The 19,236-nt window shown below is 42.8% G+C and overlaps 2 protein-coding genes across 2 annotated transcripts in view; one reads left to right on the top strand and one right to left on the bottom strand.

Moving 5' to 3' along the window:
- The window catches only part of LOC146492519 (uncharacterized), a 100,249-nt gene that overhangs the window by 18,599 nt on the left and 62,414 nt on the right, over positions 1 to 19,236 (bottom strand). Inside the window, exons 5-13 of the mRNA XM_085149197.1 lie at positions 17,953 to 17,988; positions 17,397 to 17,429; positions 15,407 to 15,679; positions 14,926 to 15,216; positions 14,025 to 14,309; positions 13,424 to 13,453; positions 11,772 to 11,807; positions 10,065 to 10,097; positions 9,415 to 9,447 (exon numbers count right to left, since the gene is read on the bottom strand). Coding sequence (XP_085005323.1) covers positions 9,415 to 9,447; positions 10,065 to 10,097; positions 11,772 to 11,807; positions 13,424 to 13,453; positions 14,025 to 14,309; positions 14,926 to 15,216; positions 15,407 to 15,679; positions 17,397 to 17,429; positions 17,953 to 17,988 — 1,050 coding nt within the window. The remainder of the gene's footprint in view (positions 1 to 9,414; positions 9,448 to 10,064; positions 10,098 to 11,771; positions 11,808 to 13,423; positions 13,454 to 14,024; positions 14,310 to 14,925; positions 15,217 to 15,406; positions 15,680 to 17,396; positions 17,430 to 17,952; positions 17,989 to 19,236) is intronic.
- The window catches only part of LOC146492524 (uncharacterized), a 45,816-nt gene that overhangs the window by 10,403 nt on the left and 16,177 nt on the right, over positions 1 to 19,236 (top strand). The window lies entirely within an intron of this gene.

The raw sequence follows: 19,236 nt of genomic DNA, 5'->3' as shown, positions 1-19,236 counted from the left end.
GATTGTTGGGCTTTTCTCTGTATCTATGAAGCGCCTTGAGGCGACATTTGTTGTGATTTGGCGCTATATAAATAAAATTGAATTGAATTGAATTGCTACCTTCAGAACATTTCTCTAGCTCCGCCCCTGATCCGGGTTATACGCCATTTTGGAAACACCCGCTATCCACTTCTTAAAGTTTCTCTCTGACACATGACCACATTAAACCAGAATAACAGTGAAACTAATGAATAACCTCCACATTTAAACGAACATAACTAAAAGTAAAGTTAGCTGAAAATAAACTCATTAAAACTTTATAAAAGTTCAACTCGTCTGAAATGTTTATTTTTAACAATGTCACATTTTACTTTCGATTTGAACCCGCCTCATCAACGTGAGTAAAAACACTAAAACTCACCGCTGTTTACCGTCAGTCCTGCCCCCACAAGGAACAAAACCGAGATCGCGAACATTTTAATCCAAATAAAGTCATCTTATCCGGAATGAACGGAGATTTATTCCCCTCGGTTGGACCGGCTTCACCCCTCCATCTCTGCTCCTCTCTGCTTCCTTGTTGTCTGCTGAGTGATGCATTCAGGGGCCGCGCGTAAACTAAAGACGCATTCAGGCCCACCTGTCTCCGTTTTTTCGTTTAACTGACAAAAAATAAACTTTACCTTTACTGCGCTTTAATAGAGAAATGTTCAATATTCAGAGGTGAGCGTGAAACTGAAAGCTAACCGAAGAAAGACGCAGGTGAGACTCTACATATATATAAAAAAGAAAACTCAGTAAGACCTGCCACAAAAGCTGCTGTGGGTTGTTGCAGTGTGTCTCACCCTCATTTTTAAGGATGTTTCATGAACAAATACTCATACACTCATACCGCATTAACACTTCAAATCTTAGCGAGTTAACGCAGCTCGCACCATGCGAGGGCTGCACGGGGGCAACGCGTCAACGCAGTTAGGTTGTTAATGCGTCAGCGCCGTGCAGCCCCTGACATGTGGCAACCAATCTAAGCCAAAAATTGGCACTTTTCTAACCCATTAGGTTAACAAATGGCGTAATAAAAACGCCGTTTAATAATTTAAAATGCTGAAAAAAACGGCGTTTGCCCCGACAGAACACCGTATATTACGCCAGAGACTGGCGTCTGTCTTTGAACGCGTCTGTCTTTGAACGCCGCTTTTTATGTCACTCAGCAGAAAGCAGCGTTCAAAGACAGATAAAAACGGTGTTTTGTCTCAGCTGTGATGGTGTTTAAAACGCCATTTTGTTTAAATTATGCAGGGCACGCCCCATGGTTCCCTCATCCAATTACTTTCAACACCTTTCACCCAATCAAAGAAGAAGTGCAGACCACACTAATGCATCACAGATTCACCTTGCTGCTAAGTGACTGCCTATATGGGCTCAAAATGTGGTCATAAATATTTTGTACTTGTAAATCGGTTTTGTATGTGTAAAAAAGATTTGTGTGTGGACTTAGCCAAAAAAACCCTGCAAGTTACAAGTACGAATTTTGACCCTATTTTTCTTCCTTTCATCTGATTGGTCAATGTCATGTCAATCACAAATGTAACAATCCAACCAGAGAACAGATGGTTTGGCTGTCGGAGGAGCGCTTTTTTGAACTGCAGGTCCTTGAAGGGTAATACAGGTTGAAGCTGCAGGATCTCTATATAAATATCCGATAGCAGCTAGGTCCCCTAACTTTCAGTTGCTGTTGAAAGGATAAAGTTGTATATCAGTGGTTAGAAATACCATTATTACTTTAGGATTAGTTTAACACAAAGTCAGGGCTGACCCGGGACCATTGCTGTGAGTCACAGTGCGCAGCATAAAAGTCCTTTCACATCGGACGCAGGATGTGCTGCTAATGCTAACTGCTAACTAAAAGCAAAGGATCCAGAATTTGTTGCGCTGGCTGCTGAGCTCTGTGGGTTTTTGCAGCAGCTCTACCTGCACTAGATGCACCTGCTCCTTGTCTTTTCTATCTCTGACTTTATGTCCTCTACAAGAGTTTGTTTTTTTCGCTAGTTCTTCAAATGTTCAATAAAAACATCTATGCTAATTCATAACGAAGAAAGCTTTGTAATGAAGACTGTCATTTCCAAAACACTGCCCGCCCCCACCCCGCGGTCCGCAGCGCTGTTGAAAAGGCTGCGGAAGTCCCTGTATTAAACACGTAGACCTGTGACACAAAAATCACCAAACTCGGACGACCACAGACTGTTTTCCTTTGTGGTGATGAAGGAAAACGCTGGGTTGGCATGTAAAAGGGCATTTACTCCCTTCAAAGACCTGCAGTTCAAAAAAAGCGCCCCTCCGACAGCCAAACCCATCTGCTCTCTGATTGGATTGTTACATTTGTGATTGACATGACATTGACCAATCAGATGAAAGGAAGAAAAATAGGGTCAAAATTCGTACTTGTAACTTGCAGCGGTTTTTCTGGCTAAGTCCACACACAAATCTTTTTTACACATACAAATCTTTTTTACGCACGCACAATTTTTTTTTACACATACAAAACCGATTTACAAGTACAAAATATTTATGACCACATTTTGAGCCCATATGCCTATTTGGTACCAATGCTTGTCACAGTATCGACTTGTATTATAATCCCACTATGCACTTTGATGTGTTTAAAGCATGATCAAACAAACAAATGACAGAATGCTTTTTCTGAAACCTTAGCTGTGTCCGTTACGGTAGCTCGGCCCATTTCTGAGCTTCTTTCTTATTTTCCTCTTTACGTCTCTTAACCTTTAGCTTACGTCTTGGTGATTAGATTGTGCCATCATGTACCGTTTCGTGCTAGTTCTTTTTATTTTTCTCTGTTTTTTACTCCACTTTTTTCACCCATGTTTAGAGAACCAGTGCTCCTTTGTTTACGTTTGGGATCAGCTGTTAGCACTGCTCCCTGCAGCTGCGCTACTGGCAGACAAACCCGACATCCCCGGTGAGCTGAGGAGGAAGAGACGGGGGTGATGTCACCTGAGAAGGAGATGTTACAGACCATCTCTCCCTCCTGTAATCATTGGAAATGTGAGATTGCTCCCTAATAAGATTGAGGAGCTAATGACCCGGTCACAGAGTGTTCTGACAAAACACCCTACCTATAAAGCTGTCCTACTTGTTGTTACTGCGCATGCGCACAACTCAAAACGGCCGTATTTTTGGTGTTAATAGTGGACGCCTATTATTTGATCCTACCCTGCCATTCCTTAAAGAACACGTTTCTGTACAGCAGTGTTGTTCCATAGCGAGGTGTAAGGTTATCTTAAATGAGATGCTCCACACATCAAGCACTATTGAAAAGGAAGCCCTTGCCTTGTTGTTAGCCCTGCAGCATCTCGAGGTGTACATCGGATCCAGCTCTATCCCCATTCAAGTATTGACCACAACCCATTGGTGTTTCTCTCCCGGATGCAAAACTCAAATCAGAGACTTATGCGTTGGTCCCTTCTTTTGCAAGATTTTAACCTGCGAATCAAACATAAGAAAGGGACAGAAAATGTCATCGCTGACGCCCTGTCGAGAGCAATCTCATAGTTTGGGAATTAAACAATAGGAGGGTTGTTTAAATCACATTGTAACGAACGGATTTGTTTCCTGTGGCTGCTTGGGTCTTGGGGGGGAAGCGAGTGCCTCACTCATGTTATTGCCTGGCCCTAGACGGGTCGTAACACCCAGATTTTCTTTAAATTCACTCTTAGCTTCTTGTTATTCCACAAAACATCTTTAATTAGCTTCTCAAAATTAACTAAATATATGTAAAGGAATTCTTACAGGTAACATCATGGAAACATAATTGAACTGCGGGGCCACCGTCATGTTAATCACATTAATTTTACCCCATAATGTAAGATTTGATTTAGCCCATTTATCCAGATTTGTTTGTATCTTTAGGAGAGGTTCCATCTTTGGAAGCATAATATCCTCCAGTTTGGGTTTAATATTATTCCTAAAGACTTCATATCTGAAGGTAAATACTTAAAATTGAATGGAGTCATGCATCTAGAGTGACATGATGCTGATAGTGGCATGCCTTCTGATTTGTACCAGTTTATCTTATAACCTGACAACCTTAAAAATGACTCAACGCATGTGAGCAGCGCCGGTAGAAATTAAGTGTTATCCATTAATACTGCTAAGATGTTGTCAGCATATAAATAACTTGCTCCCTGCCGCCTGCGTGAACACCTCTGATAGCCATGTTAGCTCGATTAGCTAAGATCAGTGGTTCCAGAAATATCGTGAAGAAGAGCGGGGACGAAGAACACCCCTGCCGGGTCCCACGACTGAGATGGAAAAACTCTGACACCAATCTATTTGTCAAAACTGCTCAGGAGGACATTTTGTCAATAATCAGGTTCTCTGGCAGCAGGTCAGTCACATGACTGAACAATGAGTATGTGTTAGTCCCTGTAGGGAAATGACTCCTCTGCATTTAACCCATTCACCCAGTGAAGCAGTGGGCAGCCACCAATGCAGCGCCGGGGAGCAGCGTGGAGGGACGGTACCTTGCTCAACCTCAGGGCCCTTCAGTGGAGTTGAACCACCGACCCTCCGGTCACGGGGCAGCTACTCTACCTACTGGGCTATCTCTGAACAACTGGGTATAAAAAGAGGCGGAGTTTCTCAGGAATTAAAGATGGACACAAAAAATATCAGAATTATGTTCGTCAGTGTTAAATTATCAACAGGAAATAATCCAAACGTGCTCATCATCGTTTTATTTTGAAATGAATAGTGTTGCTGTAACTGCTTCCACCTTCATGCTGTACGGTGGTATAATCACTCACTTTGGTCACTGGAGGACGTTAAAACTGCTTCAAACGAAATAATTATAAAAACTGTCATTGTTTGGTTGCAGGAAGAAAAAGACTGAAGACAAATGAAAGGATCCATCAGCAGCACCTGACGCTCGTCACTCCAACATTGATAAAAACACTCAACTCATGATTCACACATTAAGTTCAGTTTATTATAAGAACAACACAAAAATACTTTTACTTTCTGATCCTTCACATTACGACTGAAACACTTTTTAAACAGAAGCTGTAAATATTTCTGACAAATATGACTGTCGTTCACTATAATGAAGAGGTTTCAGGATTGTGGGAGAGTTACACTGAAGGTCCTGCAGCTGATGTGTTGCTGATGTATAAAAACAGATTCCTGTGTTTCTTGACTTTTCGGAGCTTGTTGTCAAACACTGAGTGGATTTTTCTCTACAATCTTCTCATCTTTCATGAATCATTTCCTTCCAGCGGCTCTGAATCAAACTGCTGCTCTGAGGTTTCCAGGCTTTACTTTCTGAGCTCTTTCAAAGAATCCAGTTTATATGAAACTGCAGCAGCTTTGAAAGTTCGATTCACTTTTTTATTCTCACTGCTGCACAAACCTGATTTGACATGTTTGAGTAAAAACTCCAAGTTTAAACTGTAAAATGCAGCAAATGTGAGCCTCCTCTTAGTCTGCATGTTGGGACATGTGGTAAATACACTTGTTTTGGTAAATGTGGCTTCAGGGAGCCTTCAGGCGCTCTGACGGACGTTCTTGCAGACGTCAGAACATCAGCTGGACGGGCTCCAGCAGCAGTCTGCCTGAACCCGGGCCTCGGCTGTCGGAGTCATCGGCTGCAGGGATGAACAGTGTTAGAGTATCACAGAGGAGCACGTGCTCTGGCCTCTTCTTCTGCTTTGACTTTTGAAAACCTGCATTGACTGTGTGTTTGCTGTGAGCATGACTCAGCAGGAGGAGGCAGTCACATGACAAACAGCTGTATGAATGAGATCTGCTCAGTGCATGATTTCTGTTCTTTATAAGGAACTGAAATATTGACTCTATGAAAGACGAATGAAGCAGAAGATATAAGTGTGACGCACAAACAGCAACACCTCACAGTAATCAGATTACTAGATTAAGGTTAGTGATTACATTTCCTCCACACACTGATTTCCTTAATAAACGATACTTACAGGAGACACCTGAGTCAGAGGCGGAGTCAGAGGCGGAGTCAGAGGAGCTTTGAGAGTCTGAAGGAAAGAAATTAATTCAGGTAAACTTGTGAGTTGAATATGTAAAAATAACAATATCATGATAAAAAATAATTAACATGACTTTCATATTTACGCATCACTGCACAGTTGAAAACACACAAACCTGAAAAACTTAAAAAAATAAATAAATTGCTGCACAACCAGTAAATTTTTAAGCTAATGTTCAGGAAAAGTATTTCCTGTTTAGAGTTCAGGTTGGACTTTTCCAGAGAAAATCTAAAGGAGCCGGCAGAGACCCTGTAGCAGACTGATGGATGATCCACAGTAGACGTGCACACAGGAAACTCTCCACACTGTGGACCTAACTCTGGATTCACCCACTCAAATTCAGTTCAGTAACTGACTCTGAGTTCAAACATTGGCCTGAACAGAAAAGTGACTGTGGTCAGAAAACTAAAGCTGCAGGGATCTGCTGCTCTCCAACACAACGTTAAACAAAGAGGAAAGCTGTGACAAATCAAAAAAACAAAAATAAAGTGTCTCACCCCAAACTCTGGTAACGCTCACAGCAGATGCTGCATGAACGACTTCACAGCTGAACGCAGACAGGTCAGACCTTAAAACCTCCACATGGTCTCTCCTCTGGAAGGTGTGGTCTTCATTGGGAAGAACTCCTGAGCTCATCAGGCCGTCGTCTGCGGTCAGGACACTCTCATTCTTTTTCATCCTCAGGACGATGTCTGCTGGGTAGAAGCCTGTGGCGAGGCAGGTCAGCACCACGTCTGCATCCACTCTGGAGGTCTTTGCATACAGGGACACCTCGGGTGGAGCTGGAGGAGGAAATGTAAAGAGGTGTGTATCTCCTCAGCTATCGCTGCAAACAGGAACCGTTCAGCTTTCTTTGACCCCTAACGACTGAGCACAGCTGTGGCAGACGTGTCGCACGCTGACGTTTAGTTTGTGGCTTCCACACAAAATGCTTTCACATCTGTAGTCTCACATCTGGAGCTGAACGTCACTGAGCACTTGGAGAGACGCTCGTTTATCTCGTCTCTGTGACTTTTTTATCCACCAGGTGTTTCTGTAGGTGAACACCTGCCGTGTGTGGGGAGGGCGCAGCGAGGTAGTACAACGACAGTTTGAAGATAAAAAGTCAGTTTATGACTGATTACTGATTTTGCTGATAGGTAGTCGTGTGTTCTTTCATTTATATTGAGCTGTAAATCTGCATTACTGCTGCCATAATGACACTGTTGTGTTCAAATAAAGGAGGAAATAATCTTTAAGCTTTTTACATTTATTTGACCTGAACTTAGAAAAGTTGGAAGTTTAACTGAAGGTTCTTGGATTTCTGAATGTTATTGAACCATAATCACACACAAAGCCTCCTCTGTGGAGTCTAATAATAATAAATATCAAAATACAGAAACTAGATGTCATACATACAGGTGTTTCGTGGCTGCTGTTGTTCATAATTCAAGAACTTGCTCAGCCAATCGATGCACTCGTTCTACAGGTATCCCTTGGTGTACTCTTTCAGCACCTGGACGCCGTCCCACTTCCTCTTGGTGGGTTGTGCCTCTGGAATCGGAGCGACCCAGACTCCGCTTCTATCATCGAAGGACAGGAAGTCGTCTCCATCGTAGGCGTACATGTCCACGCCTCGGACAAACCTGAGCGTGCCGTCAGGCTGCATCTCACCTTCACAGCCGTGCATCCACTGAAGAACGTGGAGGTCTGGAAGCAGGAGGGCGAAATAAAGGAAGAACAAACAAAGGACAAGGAAATGAAGATTCAGAGGAGACAAGATGAGGAAGCAGGAACAACTTGTTCCTGACCTGAGGAACCTGATCTCAAATGGAAGCATTTTTCAATAAAATGTTATTTTGTTGATGTCATGCAGGTCTTCAGCTTTCGAGGGTCTGACCTGAGTCATTCTGCCTCATTCGCTCCATCAGGATGCCGATGTTGTCCTTGAACCACTGCTGCTTGCTCTTGCGGGATCGTGTGCCTCTTTCCCAGTAATTAGCAGGTAAACGCTCTCTCATCCACTCCTGTCTGGGAACTTTCACCTGATTCTCGCTGTCAAAGTAGTCGATTATCTTGTCGTCCAGCAAACCCATGGCTGTGAACTGGTGGATGCCCGGGAGGCCGACAGGTTTGGAGAGCGCCGTGTAGATGTAGGTGAGGGAGTGAGTCTCTGAAAGTCACACAGGAGGAAATGTTTTTATTCCAGCCAGCTGAGAAAAACCATCTGAATATTTACATCCACTATGAATCAGGAAGCTTTGCTCTTTGGTATTTTAGTCAGTCCCTGATAAACAATGATTACGTCCATTCAGTTTTTCTGTCTCTTTAAACCTCTGTGTGCTACATTTGTTAAAGAGCAGCTGCTCTAGAGGACATTAACTTAACTAAGGTCCACCTGTTAAAAACCACAGAGTTAAAACATACAGTTACAAAATGAGCTTAATCAGATCTCTCACACACCATCGCAATGATTTACAAAGTTATTATCCAAAAATATGGACGATGGTGGACAAGTGAAGGACAGAAGGATCCATCCATCATCCATCCATCATCCATCCATCATCCATCCGTCCATCATCCATTCATCATCCATCCGTCCATCATCCATTCATCATCCATCCGTCCATCATCCATCCGTCCATCATCCATTCATCATCCATCCGTCCATCATCCATCCGTCCATCATCCATCCATCCATCATCCATCCGTCCATCATCCATCTGTCCATCATCCATTCATCATCCATCCGTCCATCATCCATCCATCCATCATCCATCCATCCATCCTCTATCCATCCATCCATCATCCATCCATCCATCCATCCATCATCCATCCTCCATCCATCATCCATCATCCATCCATCATCCATCCATCCATCCTCCATCCATCCATGATCCATCCATCATCCATCCATCCATCATCCATCCATCCATCCATCCATCCATCCATCCATCCATCATCCATCCATCCATCCATCCATCATCCATCCATCCATCCATCCATCATCCATCATCCATCCATCATCCATCCATCCATCCTCCATCCATCCATGATCCATCCATCATCCATCCATCCATCATCCATCCATCCATCCATCATCCATCATCCATCCATCATCCATCCATCCATCCTCCATCCATCCATGATCCATCCATCATCCATCCATCCATCATCCATCCATCCATCCATCCATCCATCCATCCATCCATCCATCCATCATCCATCCATCCATCCATCCATCATCCATCATCCATCCATCATCCATCCATCCATCCTCCATCCATCCATCATCCATCCATCATCCATCCATCCATCATCCATCCGTCCATCATCCATCTGTACAGAGAGAGGAGAGAGAGATCACATGTAGAGCAGAGAAACTTACTTGTTGGAGGATCAAGACCAACAGAAGGCCGACCTGTTTAAAACCACAGAGTTAAAACATACAGTTACAAAATGAGCTTAATCAGATCTCTCACACACCATCGCAATGATTTACAAAGTTATTATCCAAAAATATGGACGATGGTGGACAAGTGAAGGACAGAAGGATCCATCCATCATCCATCCATCATCCATCCGTCCATCATCCATTCATCATCCATCCGTCCATCATCCATCCATCCATCATCCATCCATCCATCCGTCCATCATCCATCCGTCCATCATCCATCCGTCCATCATCCATTCATCATCCATCCGTCCATCATCCATCCGTCCATCATCCATCCATCATCCATCCGTCCATCATCCATCCATCCATCCATCAATCATCCATCCATCCATCATCCATCCATCCTCCATCCATCCATCATCCATCCATCCATCCATCCATCCATCCATCCATCCTCCATCCATCATCATCCATCCATCCATCATCCATCATCATCCATCCATCATCCATCCATCCATCATCCATCCATCCTCCATCCATCCATCCATCATCCATCCATCATCCATCCATCATCCATCAGTCCATCATCCATCATCCATCCGTACAGAGAGAGAGATCACATGTAGAGCAGAGAAACTTACTTGTTGCAGGATCAAGACCAACAGAAGGCCGACCTGTTTAAAACCACAGAGTTAAAGAAAGATTTGAAACACACGACTTCATTTTAGCAGAAACATGAAAACATGAATCCATCCTGGTTTATATCTGAGCTGCTGCTGTGATGTTTGGGGATATTTTTGGGCCTCTTAGTCCCAACTCAGCACAGCTGAAACAGCACAGCCTGCTCAGTGGTGTTACTGAGCATGTCCATCCCTTTATCACCACAGTGTTTCACCCTCTGAGGGCTGCTTCCAGCAGGATAACACACCATGTCACAAAGCTCAGATCATCTCAAACTGGCTTCTTGAACATGACAATGAGCTCAGCGTACTCTCAGTCACATGTTGTTGTGTTACAGCCTCAATCAAACACAGATTAAACTCATTTTTCACACAATACCTGATAAAGCACTGTGAACACTGTCCAGATGCTGTGTGTGGAAAGATTAGATTCAAGCAGGTGGTTGTAATGTTATAGCTGATCAGTGTGTATTAGGGCTGGGTATCGTCACTGATTTCTAGAATCGATTCAATTCCGATTCACAGGGTCCCGAATCGATTCAATCCACGATTCGATTTAATTCGATTCGATTCGATTTAATTCGATTCGATTCGATTTAATTCGATTCGATTCACTTTGATTTGAATCTGGGAAATTTTGACAGTCAGAAATATTATAATTCAGATCAGTACATTTACATATTTTTGTATCTATAAAAAGGAAGCTGACACACCAAGACTTTATCAAAGGTGTGAGCATCACAGCAGAGGCCTTTGTGTCAAAGTAGCTGAGGATAAAACACAGAAAAACATGAAGGTGATTTTCCTGTTCTGGGATTTTATAAAAATTTTCTGCAGTAGATCAAAAACGAAAGAAAACCATTAATCAACACATGAACATTACCTCTGAAGTTACAGCGGTTTTATTAGAGACAAGGCTGAGCGTTTTGCATTTTGCATAATTTTAAAAAGTTTAAATTTGTTCGGTATTGAACGGCAGAAATTAGGTTTTATTTTCGGAAGTATATAAAGTGAAAAAAAAAACCGTCGGCCGACAGCGCTGTAAACAACGGTAGACTTGTGCGTAACAAGCAAGGGAATAATGCAGAAAACAGTACAGAGAGAGGGAGGGAGAGAGAGCGCGCGAGAGAGCTGTGCATCGTGGTCGAAGCAAAACAATAAAAGTCAGAGTGAATTCATGACGTTGTTTATGTGAAGCCTAGTTTGGATCTTCTTTTGCTGCTGGTTCGGTCAATATTGTTTGGAGAGAGATAAAACTAACAGCTTTAGAATCAGCGAATAAAGGGCGTGAACACAAAGCGCGGACCGCCGACAGATCAGAATCAGCGCGCTGTCGGCTTTCAGCCCCGACTGTGAGAAAGGCGACATCTGATTCTGATCCACGGTTGGGCTGTGTGTTTAAGTCTTTGTGCAGAATCCATGTTCCTGCTCTCATTTACTGTCTTAGCTGTTTGGTGGTTGTTGAAATTTTGTGAGATTTCACCAGAGATTCTGGCATTTCGGGCAAAATAAATTTATATTAAAAAATCGATTCAGGATTTTAATGAATCGATTTTACGTAATCCAAGCCAGAATCGATTTTAATCGATAAATCGATTATAAAAACCCACCCCTAGTGTGTATGTACAGAGAGAGCTCAGATCTAGAGAAGAGAAATGAAGCACTTACTTTTACTTGGAGTGGAAACCACAGCAGAAGGTCCAGCTGTTAGAAACATAGAGTTCATCTAGGGCTGCCACAAACGATTATTTTGATAGTCGACTAGTCACCGATTATTTTTGAGATTAGTCGACTAATCAGATCATCATCCATTGGACGTAAAACGTACAGCTTATTGCACCAGCAGCATCTGCTCTTATATAACTATCATTAGCTTACAGCTTTAAGTGTTTAAGGTATGTGCTAACTAAAAATAAAGACAAGATGATAGTTTATTAAATTTTAATGAAATTTGCAGATTGTTTCAGTGAAGTTTAATAAACTCCTTGCTATCTAAAATATAACAGGACACCGGAGTAAATTCTCGAGCATCTCACACTTCTGATAATCAGCTGTCTGCTTGACGTTTATTCAGCTGTGTAAAAACTATAACTTTAATCTCAGCCAAACCGATTTACTCAGGAACAAATAAAACACTGAAAAAAGCCAAACAATAACATTTTTAAGTTATCTAAGTGACTTATATATCATGTTTAACCTGAGTAGCGAAAGACGGTGGTGGGTTTGAAAACGATTTGCCGGGAGTCCGGTGTTCTCACGGCTCTAGTGAGCCTAGCCCCCGGCTAGCTATCGAGCTAGTGGCTAACAGACGTCTCCGAAAACGTCGGAGCGCTTTTGAAAATATGTGGTGTCTTGATAAACTGAGCAGATATTTGAGGTTTACACAGCTACATTCTCGCCTGAAAATATGTTAAACGTTTATTTTGTGACCCAGAAAGAATAATAAGAGTAATATTAAAACTAACTAGCTGCCGCCATTGTTGGAAACTGAGCTGGGCTGCGCTATGAATTCTGGGACACAGCTTCTTCTTCTTCGGGGTTTAACAGCAGCTGGCATCCTTGTACATGCAGTGCTGCCATCTTCTGTTTCAGTCCGTTATTACACTCTTAAATCCTACTACTTATTCCTGCGTCTTTTGGGATCTTACAAAGCTTCAAACGACGCGTCGACTATTAAATCAGTCGTCGACGATTCTGATAGTCGATGTAATCGTGGCAGCCCTAAGTTCATCTTTCTCAGTTAACTTCAGCGATTACTTCCTCCATTCCTACAAAACTGCTCAAAGAAGTCCTGCCAATAATTACTGCTTCAATCTTAAATATGATCAACTATCTCTAATAATCAGCTATGTACCACAGGCCTTCAAGCTGGCTGTAGTTAAACCTTTACTCAAAAAGCATCTCTAGACCCAGCAGTCTTAGCTAATCATAGGCCAATCTCCAACCTTCCTTTATATCAAACATCCTTGAAAGAGTAGTTGTCAAACAGCTAACAGATCATCTGCAGAGGAATGGCTTATTTGAAGAGTTTCAGTCAGGTTTCAGAGCTCATCACAGCACAGAAACAGCTTTAGTGAAGGTTACAAATGATCTTATATTAATGCCCTTGTGGTAGCGTATCACCCATTAGAGCTCTTTGCTGTCAGACTGTGGGCTTCCTTTGGTTCCTCCAGTATTTAAAGTAGGACGGTAGAAACAGCCTTCTCTGTACACAAGCTGTCATCACCAACAAAGGCTTTTGTACAAAGTAACAAAATAGTCTCAGTAAGCGTGTTCAACAGTTATTTTACCTGCTGCATGTCGAGAGCAGAGACACTTACTTGTTGGATGAACAACAACAGAAGGTCCACCTGTTAGAAACACAGAGTTAAACGACACCGAACAACATCAAATATTTGAATGAATGAAATTAAAATTTATTTTGAAATCCAGTCTGTTTTCTTTTTTGTAAACACATCTTGAAAAACACATCTATTATTTTATATTTGCTCAAACATATCAAGCATAAATACATCAATCTTCCAGGTCAGACCTCGTCACAGGCAGTGATGTTTTATCTTGTTCACACAAATATTTCCCATTTTAAATATTTCTCTTTTTATCTGAACTGCTCATAATTTAAATATTCTTAATAAACATTTTGAAATAAAAATAAAATGTAATTCATTTGCCAGTTTCTAGTTTGTGAGTATGTGTTCATCTTCATCCATATGTTAGCAGTGTGTGTGATTTGGTGGCCTGGGGCTACATGTAAAGTTTCACTCAGAGCCACCAAACTCCTACTTAAGGAAAAATGATGTACAATTCCACACAGTGAATTTTAGGACCTGAATATATTAATAACCACTTCTGAATTCAAACACGGGTCTAAAGAAATGAAAACAGAAAAGTCTGAAAAATGACAAAAATAAAGTGTCTCACCCCAAACTCTGGTAACACTCACAGCAGATGCTGCATGAACGACTTCACAGCTGAACGCAGACAGGTCAGACCTTAAAACCTCCACATGGTCTCTCCTCTGGAAGGTGTGGTCTTCATTGGGAAGAACTCCTGAGCTCATCAGGCCGTCGTCTGCGGTCAGGACACTCTCATTCTTTTTCATCCTCAGGACGATGTCTGCTGGGTAGAAGCCTGTGGCGAGGCAGGTCAGCACCACGTCTGCATCCACTCTGGAGGTCTTTGCATACAGGGACACCTCGGGTGGAGCTGGAGGAGGAAATGTAAAGAGGTGTGTATCTCCTCAGCTATCGCTGCAAACAGGAACCGTTCAGCTTTCTTTGACCCCTAACGACTGAGCACAGCTGTGGCAGACGTGTCGCACGCTGACGTTTAGTTTGTGGCTTCCACACAAAATGCTTTCACATCTGTAGTCTCACATCTGGAGCTGAACGTCACTGAGCACTTGGAGAGACGCTCGTTTATCTCGTCTCTGTGACTTTTTTATCCACCAGGTGTTTCTGTAGGTGAACACCTGTCGTGTGTGGGGAGGGCGCAGCGAGGTAGTACAACGACAGTTTGAAGATAAAAAGTCAGTTTATGACTGATTACTGATTTTGCTGATAGGTAGTCGTGTGTTCTTTCATTTATATTGAGCTGTAAATCTGCATTACTGCTGCCATAATGACACTGTTGTGTTCAAATAAAGGAGGAAATAATCTTTAAGCTTTTTACATTTATTTGACCTGAACTTAGAAAAGTTGGAAGTTTAACTGAAGGTTCTTGGATTTCTGAATGTTATTGAACCATAATCACACACAAAGCCTCCTCTGTGGAGTCTGATAATAATAAATATCAAAATACAGAAACTAGATGTCATACATACAGGTGTTTCGTGGCTGCTGTTGTTCATAATTCAAGAACTTGCTCAGCCAATCGATGCACTCGTTCTCCAGGTATCCCTTGGTGTACTCTTTCAGCACCTGGACGCCGTCCCACTTCCTCTTGGTGGGTTGTGCCTCTGGAATCGGAGCGACCCAGACTCCGCTTCTATCATCGAAGGACAGGAAGTCGTCTCCATCGTAGGCGTACATGTCCACGCCTCGGACAAACCTGAGCGTGCCGTCAGGCTGCGTCTCACCCTCACAGCCGTGCATCCACTGAAGAACGTGGAGGTCTGGAAGCAGGAGGGCGAAATAAAGGAAGAACAAACAAAGGACAAGGAAATGAAGATTCAGAGGAGACAAGATGAGGAAGCAGGAACAACTTGTTCCTGACCTGAGGAACCTGATCTCAAATGGAAGACTTTTTCAATAAAATGTTATTTTGTTGATGTCATGCAGGTCTTCAGCTTTCGAGGGTCTGACCTGAGTCATTCTGTCTCATTCGCTCCATCAGGATGCCGATGTTGACCTTGAACCACTGCTGCTTGCTCTTGCGGGATTGTGTGCCTCTTTCCCAGTACTCAGCAGGTAAACGCTCTCTCATCCACTCCTGTCTGGGAACTTTCACCTGATTCTCGCTGTCAAAGTAGTCGATTATCTTGTCGTCCAGCAAACCCATGGCTGTGAACTGGTGGATGCCCGGGAGGCCGACAGGTTTGGAGAGCGCCGTGTAGATGTAGGTGAGGGAGTGAGTCTCTGAAAGTCACACAGGAGGAAATGTTTTTATTCCAGCCAGCTGAGAAAAACCATCTGAATATTTACATCCACTATGAATCAGGAAGCTTTGCTCTTTGGTATTTTAGTCAGTCCCTGATAAACAATGATTACGTCCATTCAGTTTTTCTGTCTCTTTAAACCTCTGTGTGCTACATTTGTTAAAGAGCAGCTGCTCTAGAGGACATTAACTTAACTAAGGTCCACCTGTTAAAAACCACAGAGTTAAAACATACAGTTACAAAATGAGCTTAATCAGATCTCTCACACACCATCGCAATGATTTACAAAGTTATTATCCAAAAATATGGACGATGGTGGACAAGTGAAGGACAGAAGGATCCATCCATCATCCATCCATCATCCATCCGTCCATCATCCATCCGTCCATCATCCATTCATCATCCATCCGTCCATCATCCATCCATCCATCATCCATCCGTCCATCATCCATCCGTCCATCATCCATCCGTCCATCATCCATTCATCATCCATCCGTCCATCATCCATCCGTCCATCATCCATCCATCCATCATCCATCCATCCATCATCTATCCATCCATCCTCTATCCATCCATCCTCTATCCATCCATCCATCATCCATTCATCATCCATCCTCCATCCATCCATCATCCATCCTCCCATCATCCATCCTCCATCCATCCATCATCCATCCTCCCATCATCCATCCATCCTCCATCCATCCATCATCCATCATCCATCCATCCTCCATCCATCCATCATCCATCCATCCATCCATCCATCATCCATCCGTCCATCATCCATCCGTCCATCATCCATTCATCATCCATCCGTCCATCATCCATCCGTCCATCATCCATTCATCATCCATCCGTCCATCATCCATCCATCCATCATCCATCCGTCCATCATCCATCCGTCCATCATCCATCCGTCCATCATCCATTCATCATCCATCCGTCCATCATCCATCCGTCCATCATCCATCCATCCATCATCCATCCATCCATCATCTATCCATCCATCCTCTATCCATCCATCCTCTATCCATCCATCCATCATCCATTCATCATCCATCCTCCATCCATCCATCATCCATCCTCCCATCATCCATCCTCCATCCATCCATCATCCATCCTCCCATCATCCATCCATCCTCCATCCATCCATCATCCATCATCCATCCATCCTCCATCCATCCATCCATCCATCCATCATCCATCCGTCCATCATCCATCCGTCCATCATCCATTCATCATCCATCCGTCCATCATCCATCCGTCCATCATCCATCCATCCATCATCCATCCATCCATCATCTATCCATCCATCCTCTATCCATCCATCCATCATCCATTCATCATCCATCCTCCATCCATCCATCATCCATCCTCCCATCATCCATCCTCCATCCATCCATCATCCATCCTCCCATCATCCATCCATCCTCCATCCATCCATCATCCATCATCCATCCATCCTCCATCCATCCATCCATCCATCCATCCATCCATCCATCCATCCTCCATCCATCATCCATCCATCATCATCCATCCATCCATCATCCATCATCATCCATCCATCGTCCATCCATCATCCATCCATCCTCCATCCATCCATCCATCATCCATCCATCATCCATCCATCATCCATCAGTCCATCATCCATCATCCATCCGTACAGAGAGAGAGATCACATGTAGAGCAGAGAAACTTACTTGTTGCAGGATCAAGACCAACAGAAGGCCGACCTGTTTAAAACCACAGAGTTAAAGAAAGATTTGAAACACACGACTTCATTTTAGCAGAAACATGAAAACATGAATCCATCCTGGTTTATATCTGAGCTGCTGCTGTGATGTTTGGGGATATTTTTGGGCCTCTTAGTCCCAACTCAGCACAGCTGAAACAGCACAGCCTGCTCAGTGGTGTTACTGAGCATGTCCATCCCTTTATCACCACAGTGTTTCACCCTCTGAGGGCTGCTTCCAGCAGGATAACACACCATGTCACAAAGCTCAGATCATCTCAAACTGGCTTCTTGAACATGACAATGAGCTCAGCGTACTCTCAGTCACATGTTGTTGTGTTACAGCCTCAATCAAACACAGATTAAACTCATTTTTCACACAATACCTGATAAAGCACTGTGAACACTGTCCAGATGCTGTGTGTGGAAAGATTAGATTCAAGCAGGTGGTTGTAATGTTATAGCTGATCAGTGTGTATGTACAGAGAGAGCTCAGATCTAGAGAAGAGAAATGAAGCACTTACTTTTACTTGGAGTGGAAACCACAGCAGAAGGTCCAGCTGTTAGAAACATAGAGTTCATCTAGGGCTGCCACAAACGATTATTTTGATAGTCGACTAGTCACCGATTATTTTTGAGATTAGTCGACTAATCAGATCATCATCCATTGGACGTAAAACGTACAGCTTATTGCACCAGCAGCATCTGCTCTTATATAACTATCATTAGCTTACAGCTTTAAGTGTTTAAGGTATGTGCTAACTAACAATAAAGACAAGATGATAGTTTATTAAATTTTAATGAAATTTGCAGATTGTTTCAGTGAAGTTTAATAAACTCCTTGCTATCTAAAATATAACAGGACACCGGAGTAAATTCTCGAGCATCTCACACTTCTGATGATCAGCTGTCTGCTTGACGTTTATTCAGCTGTGTAAAAACTATAACTTTAATCTCAGCCAAACCGATTTACTCAGGAACAAATAAAACACTGAAAAAAGCCAAACAATAACATTTTAAGTTATCTAAGTGACTTATATATCATGTTTAACCTGAGTAGCGAAAGACGGTGGTGGGTTTGAAAACGATTTGCCGGGAGTCCGGTGTTCTCACGGCTCTAGTGAGCCTAGCCCCCGGCTAGCTATCGAGCTAGTGGCTAACAGACGTCTCCGAAAACGTCGGAGCGCTTTTGAAAATATGTGGTGTCTTGATAAACTGAGCAGATATTTGAGGTTTACACAGCTACATTCTCGCCTGAAAATATGTTAAACGTTTATTTTGTGACCCAGAAAGAATAATAAGAGTAATATTAAAACTAACTAGCTGCCGCCATTGTTGGAAACTGAGCTGGGCTGCGCTACGAATTCTGGGACACAGCTTCTTCTTCTTCGGGGTTTAACGGCAGCTGGCATCCTTGTACATGCAGTGCTGCCATCTTCTGTTTCAGTCCGTTATTACACTCTTAAATCCTACTACTTATTCCTGCGTCTTTTGGGATCTTACAAAGCTTCAAACGACGCGTCGACTATTAAATCAGTCGTCGACGATTCTGATAGTCGACGTAATCGTGACTACTCGAGTAATCGTGGCAGCCCTAAGTTCATCTTTCTCAGTTAACTTCAGTGATTACTTCCTCCATTCCTACAAAACTGCTCAAAGAAGTCCTGCCAATAATTACTGCTTCAATCTTAAATATGATCAACTATCTCTAATAATCAGCTATGTACCACAGGCCTTCAAGCTGGCTGTAGTTAAACCTTTACTCAAAAAGCATCTCTAGACCCAGCAGTCTTAGCTAATCATAGGCC

This window comes from Neolamprologus multifasciatus, chromosome 22 (genome assembly GCF_963576455.1).
Source record: "Neolamprologus multifasciatus chromosome 22, fNeoMul1.2, whole genome shotgun sequence".
Taxonomy (NCBI): Eukaryota; Metazoa; Chordata; class Actinopteri; order Cichliformes; family Cichlidae; genus Neolamprologus; species Neolamprologus multifasciatus.
This window is presented reverse-complemented; position numbering and strand designations above follow the sequence as displayed.